Below are 10,244 nucleotides of genomic sequence, written 5' to 3' on the forward strand. Positions count from 1 at the left end.
CATTCTTACAATTTACACTTTACATGATCACTGTCTGTTATCTCTTTATTGGCATGTCACCTTGTTCTTTACTATATCATGGGGCTCTCACCTTCAGATTTACAGACACACATTAAGTTACATGTCTGTCTTTAAAACCACATTTGCTCTTCTTTCTAAGTCTATGTTTTCACATTTGAAGTAAACTCATAAAATCCTCCATGTTCCTAGAGTCCACAAAATACAGATGCCATCTCTCAGGTTTACACTTAAATATCCAGAGCCTTTAATTATTTGGAAGAAATACTCTGTAAATCTAATAAATAAATACCAAGGACATCGAGGTGATTAGCATTTATACCCTTTGATGTTTATAAAGAAACTAGAAAGCAGGAGCAAACATAAATACACAATGTCAAATGTAAGGTTCTGAAAATAAATGACACAGTACTTACCAATAAAAGCATGGTAAGATATTAATAATAGGAATGAACTACAAATATTTATGTGCCCACAGGCAACTAATTCAATTTCACTGCAGGATTGCTTCATGTATGAATTTAATTGTATATGTTTAAACATTTTTATTGCTGTTTCATTAATTTCCCATAAAAAATAAAACTATATGCTGGGGGGAAAAAAGACTGCAAGTTTCCATTCTTGGACTGAGTGCCCAGTGAATATCCACGACATCCTAAGAATTAACATTGACTTTATAATTTATGGCTTCTCGTTTTGCATCACAGCTTGAAAATGCATTTTTACACTATTCAGGAGGAGAAGTTCCAAATTCAAAAAAGATGGTACAGGTTTAACTATCATTTTATTTTTACACAAAAACAACATATATGTGGTGGGGTGTGGTGGCTCACACCTCTAATCCCAGCACTTTGGGAGGCCAAGACGGGCGGATCACCTGAGATCAGGAGGTCAAGACCAGCCTGGCCAACATAGTGAAAACCTGTCTCCACTAAAAATACAAAAACTAGCCAGGCGTGGTGGTGGGGGCCTTTAATCCCAGCTACTGGGGAGGCTGAGGCAGGAGAATTGCTTGGACCTGGGAGGTGGAGGTTGCAGTGAGCCGAGATCTTGCCACTGCACTCCAGCCTGGGTGACAGAGCAAGACTCGGTCTCAAAAACAACAACAATAACAACAAACATATATGCATGTGATGAGTCTCAGGAGAAAATAGTAATAGCTAACTCTTTCATGATTTCCTTACTATGTGTCAGGCTTTGTCCTAAGCTCACCATGAGATAGTGCTCTTCTTACTGACAGTTTCCAGAGAAGGAAACTGACGTGCAGAGCAGATAATTGACTTAACCCAGGGCCACATGAGAGAATGTGACTGAATCAGATTAAAATCCAGGTAGTTTGACTTCAGAGTTCATGCTTTCATTTTATTTTATTTTATTTTATTTTAATTAATTTATTTTTAGAGATTGGGTTTCACTTTGTTGCCCAAGCTGGCCTCGAACTCCTGGGCTCAAGAGACCCACCTACTTCTGACCTCCCAAAGTGCTGGGACTACAGTTGTGAGCCACCATGCCTGGCCAGGGTCCATGTCTTTAAACATTACCCCAATTACATCACAAATCAAGCACTCGCATGATTTTCAGTGGCTGATAAATTTGTCATTGTTTTCCTCCAATCTCTCTTGAAGTCTTTGTCCTTATTCATCATCTCTTTCTATTGTTCTCCAATATTACAATCTCCAACCACCATCACCTTCAGCCACCTGGCTTTGACCAGTAGTAATGTAGCATCTATATGAACCAGAGGTTATATTAATAAATACCTCTCTCATCCTCTCACCCTACATCAGAGGTCACATCTCAGTTTAGGCTGATTGTTTTTCTAAAGCACAAATGAATGATTACATTAACCTTTTCAAGAGTCAAATACATCTGTCAGTAAACAAATGAATTTCTGATGTGTGGCATACAGTCTAATAGGATAAACCTCCTCAAATAGTACAATAAGTCCAATAGTCCAATAAGTCCAATAAGCTCTGGTCTCCATATTTACTTTTACTTCTATTCTAGAGAATCTGGGGAGTGGGCATCTTGCTAATTATGGAAGGCAACCACTAATAACTAGAATTTGCACCTGAAATAACAGAGTCATGATACAAAACTTTTGATAATTCCATCTTTTAACTAACACAATCTTGTCAAGTTATGCTAATATGTTTTCAAGGTAATCTAAAAGCTGACATTTATTAAGAATCTTCTATAAATTAATCTCTGTGCTGGGCACTTTACATGTGTCTTACTGAGCAACTGTATTTGCCAGAGGAAGATAAAAACAAATAACACGGTCCAAGTTAGAAAATGTTTCCTATTCTTCCCAATACATGAATGCTCAGCTATAATGTAAACAAAGTTGTATTAGCTAATTAAAATCAACAGGGAATTCATAAATGATATCTACAATCTAACAAACTCAAAAACAAGATAAGTGATTACTACAAAATATTAATTTGGCCAATTAAAATCAACAGGGAATTTATAAATGATATCCACAATCTAACGAACTCAAAAACAAGATAAGTGATTACTACAAAATATTAATTTGGATTTTCCATTTAATTGTTTTCATACTGAACCTATTTCTTGGCCCAATAATTTACTTTATGACTCTTAAAATAACATTAGGATTTGCCAGTCTCAATTAAACTGTTTAGCTCATTATCAAGCATAAATAACTTTCAAATGCCATAAGCTTCTTATTGTCTTTAGTCAAAATGAGATGATAATAATTAGCTTTGGGGAATAATAATATAGCAGTCTAAGATTAAGCAAATCTACATTGTTGGCAGCTAAATTGGCCTCACTTCTCTTATGAGAACATTTCAATTTCTCTAAAATCAACCCAATCAAAAATTCCAAGGTAACTATCAAGAAGAAAGCAGAAGCATAAATCATCTATTACCATTTACTACTTCCAATTCATGTCTTCACTACTTAAAAAACTGAAAGGGTTTAATTTAACCTCTTACTGATTTATAGCAAATGTTGTTGGTTTGAAGCAGAGCAATACTTTAGGAGACCCTATAATGAACAAATCAGTAGATATGGCCTACAGACAGAACAATCTCATATCTCTTTACTTTTACACTGCTCTTTAGTTTTACACTACAAAAACCTTATGGTAAAAATTAACCTTCTTGGCAGTTCAACAATTCTAATTAGAAGAGACATCAAACAGCTTATGCTTAGAAAGCAGTTCAGGCCATGATAGTCTAGTCTTTGAAACAGAGCTCTGTAACCTCCTTATATATTTTAGCCTGCTGTCTAAAGGAAAAGCAATAACCAGATAATGTTTCAAAGTGGTTCTGGTTTTTGTGGCAAGTTGTGTTATATTTTCTCATCTTATCTTTTTATACTTATTATTAAGAAGCAGACGACCTAATACACAGGACCCATTTATTGCTTTTGGCCCTGAATGTGTAAAACAGTCTATACCATCAGACTTTACAAAAAGTTTCCTTGGTAGAAATATTTACAAATGCTAGAGGACGAGTTCATTTTATAATCCTTTTTTTTTTTTTTTCCTATGCATAGGGTAGGAAAAAGGAGATACCCTGCACTCAGCTTAGATTAGAACTAACAAAACTTAAAATAAAGGCCATCCAGGCTAAGCCTTTCCCCAAGAAGAAATTCCTTTTACAACATCAGTAGTTAAGCAGACATTCCTAGAGTTTTTACTGAGAGTGAGCACCAAAGAGTTCATGCTCTTTTTAGACAGTTATAAATTTTATTAAGTTCTTTCTTACTCTGAGTTGAAATCCTATCACTTCTTATCCTAGTTCTACCCTTTGCAGCAACACAGAACAAGTCTCCCTCACCTTCCACGTCTCATTTTTTTTACTTTTTGAAGGCAGCTTTTATGTCTCTCCTTATTTTTCCCAACTCAATATTAAATATTACACATTCTTTCAATTAATTCTCATATGACATGGTTTCCAGATGCTGCAAATAAATTCGAGTTGCAGTTTGACTTAAAAGTTTTCCTAAGTGGAATACAAAAAAAGAGAGAGAGAGATCTGAAGGTTTATTTATTTCTCATGTATTTGCATCTACAGTTTACATAGTTGGAGGGGTTGTCCAGAATCCAGTGGTCCATCCAGGAGCTGTATCTATGGTAGCTCCTCTCCTTCCTAATAACACACATACACACATACACACATACACACACACACACACACACACACACACCAGTCATATAAATGGTTCTGTGATATAAGGTGACTCAGATAACCTTATCTCTCTCCCTGGCCACAATGATTGACTGAAAGAATAGTCACAAGTTCCAAGCTGGGCTCATCAGAGTCATTCCCAAAAATTTCAAACTGGAACTCAGAGAAGGCCTGCTTCCCTCTCGGCTTGTGGAGCTATTAGATATGAAAAGCATTTGCCCACCTTGTGGAATTGGCCAATTTGACAGAATGAGATCAATATGCAAAGGAGTACGGGAAGAAAGACCCCAAATCTCCAGGTCCAGTCATTCCTGAAACCACCTCTCCCCCACCTTCCTGTGGTGTGACTGGGTTAGCCAATAATTCCCCTCTGGCTGAAATAAGTTTGAGTTAGGTTTGTATAACTGGCAACACAGAAGGTCCTATTTAATATAACATCCACAGGGTTCAAACTATTCTAACAAAACTAACGGAGTGCAGGTCATAAAAGAGAAAAAATGCCATCCTATCTTACAAAATGATGCAGATAGAATATCTTTCCATCATTATTTAAGAATGGGAGTGATACTCACTTACCAAAGATGAAGCCTAGGCTACACAGGGCTGCCAATGTTTACAACGCAATCCCCAGAACTATCGTAGTGCCCGGCACATAGTAAGTAGGTGCTTAAGGCACACTCCACTATACTTTCCATAGTAAACAGAAGATATATAGTAAGCAAAACATTGAATATAAATTATGCAAATGAAGACATGAATTCCCTCAAGAAACCTTAGTTATGTCATTTCACCTTTTTATGGTTACATTCCCCGTGAAAAATGTGGGACTAGATTCTCTCTTCAGTCCTTTTTAGCCATAAAATGCTATGATTCTACACATACTCAAGAATGCTAAAAAGGAGTCTTTTAAGGCTTTGGGTATACAGTAATAAAGAAGGAAGATAAATGGGTATACAGTAATAAAGAAGGAAGCATAAAGAGAGTGAGAAACAATAACCTGCCAAAAAAAAAAAAAGTAACTGGTAGAAAAGCACCACAAAAATAACGGGAAAAAACCATCAGTGATATGATAAAAGAGGTCATTCTGATATGCCATCATCCTATTCCAACCAGTTTCTGTGGTCAGAAGTTATCTCTGTGCTGGATTCAAACCACCAGCCCAAGGTCCTGCCCCTTCACGGCCCACTTAATCCATATGATGGCCCCTTCAGGTTTGCCACGTATTTCTCTTCAGAGTTGGCTTCCTTCTTCTGCCTTTAGTCCTAGATGTTCTCACCTCCTCTCTCACCATTCCAGATAGTTTTTTGTGTTACCAAAGGAATGTATATCCAATTATATTGTGTGCCCCTAACTTTGTTCCCACCTTCTCCCCTACAAAGACTGATGACCAAATGTCCATAATTTTCAACTTATTGTTTAAGTTTGCAACCTAGGATGCTTAGTACAAGTAATCATAAAATGGTATCTCTGTAAGGTGACTCATTTATACAGAGCTTCTCTAACAAATTGACCTCATGGTTTTTTAGGAAGAAGGCCTTGAATAGGGAACCTATTATTGCAATTAACAACTGATATTGCACTATTACTATATATCCACATAGTAAGTACAATATGCCAGCATATTATACCATGCATATATACTATGCTAAGCATTTTGCACGCATTGATTCATTTAGTTCTCACAACACCCCTATAATATAATAGCCATACTAATTATTATCTACACTTTAAAAGTGAAGAAACTGAGACTCAGAAAGAGTAACTTACTCCTGGGTACACAGCTAGTAAGTACAAGAGCCATACTTATCTGATTCCAGAATCCTTACTCTTACCCATTATGTGATCCATAAGGGCATTGATCTCTGAGTGAAATTGGGAGGAGACGCTTTGCGGGAACCAAAATCAGAAAGACTAGGGAACCGAAATCAACAAGATCTGCTTATCAATTTTGCTTAGAGTCAGCCCTATTTGAAGTAGAACCTTGTTTCCATTATGTACCAATAGATTATCTGCCATTTTGCATTGTGAAAATGTACCCTCCATTATCCAGGCTAATCTAGTTGACTGTAGAATGCTGTACACAGACATTACAATGACAGACAACTAATTCAATCTACTCTGCTAGAGAGATGCTACTGTTAACATCCTTTCAACTTTTTCCCTATAGCTTTTGATGCAGAGCACTTCACATATGCCACAACTATTCCCTCCTACAGTATCTAGAGCAAGGAAGTAATTGAGAATTACTGGGAAGAGAGAGAGGGTGGGAAGGAAAAGAAAGAAGGATTATCAAATGAGGTAAAAACAAGATACTACCAAAAATGTGTTTTTTAAGAAAGAAAAGGAAACCAGAACAGGGTGACTAATTGTCTGCTAACTTGTGTTTCAGGGAGAAATGAATGTTTATGCTCCATTACTAAACAAAGAAAATAATTTGATCATACACTAGAAATCATATGTTTAAACAGTCACGGTGGAGTTTTCCTATGTCACAGAATAAAGAGATACTAAGTATTTCCTATAGAAGTGAAACCTTACTGCTTGTCACCTATTCAGGGTCTGTAGTAGCATTATTCATCACTAAGCAAAAATCTAATTATTTTTAGATTCCACATCCTCCTCTAAGTCCTCTAAAATTTTCATCTATTTACTAAGACTTTTAAGTACATGGGACAAAAATAATGCCAGCCCCTACTGAAGAGCAATCAGACTTTTCTATGTGATAATCAATAAGACTCCAGTTTTAGTGAAATGGAAGCTGGGAAGCAGTCTAGCAAACTCTTTGGGGTCAATCAAGAATTAATCTAAACGGAGTACAAGGTTGGATGAAATGTAGCAGAAATTGTGTCTCACTGTAGCAGAAGTTGTGTCTCACTGAAATAATCATGTTATGTGTTAGGAGGTTTGGAAGTAATACTTAACTGAAAAACTGTTTTAAGCTAAAAGAGAGTGGCAGGATCTAAAATAATACACTATTAAAAATATTTAAAAGCAAAGGATCTGTAAAATATACTAAGTGAAGACCCTAATGCCCTCATTCCAAATCCAGTTTCTTATTCTAACCAATGTGCATTAAACAGGAAAAGGAGCAGGGAGGAGGGAAAGTATTTGAAAAATTGCCAGAGTAAAAAATCCCATAAAGAAATTTCGCTCATTCTTGGAGAAATGAAGTAGAATTAGATGCTTCAGTGGTGGTGAATTCCAGAATCTGGGTAGCTTCCAGTAAATGAAGCTTTTCTATAACGTCAAATGCAAAAGCTATCTGTGCTATCAACATAATGAGCTTGAGCTTTTAAATTCCTATTTCTTCATACCAAATTGTTTGAAACCTTTAAGATAAAAACTTCAATGAACTAGTGTTCCAAGCTTTTAATATTTTCGTCCTTGAGCAAGCATGTCAGATTAATCTTCGAATTGCAATGGGCAGAAAGAACCTTCAACCAAATTCTTAAGCCCATGTCTCTCTCAAAGCATGTTAATAATGTAAGCAGTTTCATTGGCTATTAAGATTTTTAACTTTCCTAATTCTCCACTGTATTACTGTTTTTTAAGGCTAGGAGGCAGGGGATCAAGAATGTCATTCCATCCTGAAAACAAGGGATGTTATTTTATCTTTATACTCACTTAGCACTTAGTACACTGTCAGGCACCCTGTAGGCATTTAATAGGTACTTTTGGAATAAGTTGATGTAATGGCCTAGGAAGAGCATGGAAATCTTTCTGAGGACAGGTGAGTCCAAATCCTGGCACTGCTGGGCAACAAAGACCATCTCCATAATTAGAGTTATCTATCGAGGTAAAGCAGAAATTTGCACGTGTATCTTCAAAGTGTCACCAAGAGGATTGACTGTTTCCTGAGCTGCCACCCAAAAGCCACTTATAGAGGGATCATATTCGTCTCCAGCTTCACCATACCTGGAAAACTCCTGCCTTGCCTCTCTACTCCCCCTTCTTTTTCCTGGGTTTGGGTTTGCACTCCCAAAACTTAAGTTCACAATTTTGCAAGGCTGGTCTAACCCAGACCGCGATCCCCTCCCCATTTCAGGGCGTTTTTTCCAGCGTCCACTGGGAGGGAGGCCAGGCTGTGCTATAGGCACCAGGCAGGATCCACACGGTGGCTCCGCACACCTTAGAGGGTGAAGGCAGAGGGGTGGCGGGAAGCGGTGGGGACTGGGGGAAGAACGAATTCAGGACCTGGGCACTATCCAGACGTCTCTCATCCCTCCCCAAAGCCACGGCGCCAACCGCCCAAGACGCCAGGAAACCATCAGCAGGGGCAGGGAGCGCGGGGTCGCTCTGGGTCAGGACTGAAGAAGAGGGACTGGGTGGGGGTGGGAGGGGAAGAACTGAGACGGGGCAGGGGACAGTACCTGGTGTGGCTGTGGTTGCGGGGACAGTCCTTCTTCTCCATGATGGCCGGCACGCAGTTGGTGAGCTCCGTCCAGTCGGCGTGCAGCCCGCAGCTCCAGCCGGTGGAGAAGCGGGAGAAGAGCCACGTCTCCTTCTTGCCAGGCCGGTGGCAGGTGCACTTCTTCTGGCCGGCTTTGCAGCTACAAGGCTGCTCCAGCCGGATGTTCTTCACCAGGTGCCGTCCGAACGTGGTGCCCCCGGTCTTCTGGATGTGGAGGAACACGATCACGTCGCGCCCTTTGATGTTGAAATCCACAAAGCGGGTCAGGTCCTTCAGGGTGAAGTTGAAGCGCGGCACGAACCGGGGCAGGGAGCCGTTCTCCGGGGCCTCGGGGTCCGGCTCGTCTTCCTCCTCCTCCTCCTCCTCCTCCCCTCGGTCTCCGGGCTCCTCGTCCTCCTCCTCTGGCGCTGCGGCCCCCCGAGGCCCCTCGGGGGACCCCCGGGGCGGCGGGGGCAGCTGGGGCCGCCGCTCCCACTCCTCGGGCGGCGCCTGAGCCCGGCGGGCGGGACCCGGGACGGCGGGCGGGCCGGCCTCCCCCGCGCGGGGCTGCTCCCCGAAGTTGGTGCAGGAGCTGGTGCAGGAGGGGGACACGTACTGGTACATGATGACCACGAAGAGGAGAGTGAGCACCGGCGTCAGCAGCCACTTGTTGAACCTTTCATCCATGGTCCCGCTCTCAGGCCGTCAGGCGAAGCGGCGGCGGCGGCGGCGGCAGGGCGGACGGGCGCCCGCTCGGAAGTTTCGGGGACTCCGGGGCGCGGCTCGGAGCCCGCCGTTCCTCCATGCCCCTGACGCCGAGGCGTGCGGCTGGCTGGCGGCCCCGCGGCCCTTGGGGCTGGCGGAGCCGGGGCCTGCGAGCCGGGCGGGGGAGGCGGGCGCCGGCGCGCTCGGCTGCGGCTGCGGCGTGGGGCGCCCTGCGCTCCCGGGGGCGCCCGGGCCAGCCCGCTCCCTGCTCCCGCCCCGGCGCGGCGCTCTCAGGCGACGCGCGGCATCCCGCCGGCGGCTTGCGGGCGCTCAGGCGCTGAGGAGCGCGGTTCGGGTCCTGGATCTGCAGCGCGCAGCCGGGGAGCCGGGGAGCTGCGGCCGCGAGCGCTGGAGCTGCATGAGGCTCGCCAGGGCGCCGGCCAAGGGCGAAGGCGCGGCCCGGTCCCGCCGCCCCGGCCGGCCGCCGCACCGCGCCCGGCACGCGCGCCCGGCGGCTTTGCCTGCAGGTCGCGGGGCTCTGGAGCCGCGAGGGCTGACGGCGCTCGCCGCAAGTTTGCAGAGCGGCCCCCGCAGCGCAGCGGCAGCGGGCGAGGCGCCTCTGCTGAGACGCCTCTCCCGGCGAGTCGCACTGCCGCTCCGGGCTGTCCGCCCAGGCGCAGGCACGCAGACACACTCGCACACACAGGCTGGCACCGCCACAACCCGCCAGCCGGTGTGACAGGAGCCCTGCTACCCGCAGCAAAAACCTGCCCTAGGTACGGAGCATGCGCCAAAGCCTTCCCCAGCCCCGGAGGAGTTTCCAGGGGAGGAGTCCGCCGCTCCGCGGGGCTCGGATGAGGCAGCTGGGGGTGGGAATCCCTTCGGCCTGGAGCGAGGAGAGATTTGGCAGAAAGGCAAAGGTGGGGCGAGAAGAGGCCCCGAGGTAAGCGTCGCTGGCGCGGATCTGA

The 10,244-nt window shown here is 43.6% G+C and overlaps 1 protein-coding gene across 1 annotated transcript in view; it reads right to left on the reverse strand.

Moving 5' to 3' along the window:
- The window catches only part of LOC105477531 (heparan sulfate 6-O-sulfotransferase 3), a 759,454-nt gene extending 749,976 nt beyond the window's left edge, over positions 1–9,478 (reverse strand). Inside the window, exon 1 of the mRNA XM_011734080.3 lies at positions 8,552–9,478. Within this exon, the coding sequence (XP_011732382.1) occupies positions 8,552–9,258 (707 nt within the window). The 5' untranslated portion in view covers positions 9,259–9,478. The remainder of the gene's footprint in view (positions 1–8,551) is intronic.
- Between the last annotated feature and the right edge of the window lie 766 nt (positions 9,479–10,244).

Source organism: Macaca nemestrina, chromosome 16, assembly GCF_043159975.1.
Source record: "Macaca nemestrina isolate mMacNem1 chromosome 16, mMacNem.hap1, whole genome shotgun sequence".
Lineage (NCBI taxonomy): Eukaryota > Metazoa > Chordata > Mammalia > Primates > Cercopithecidae > Macaca > Macaca nemestrina.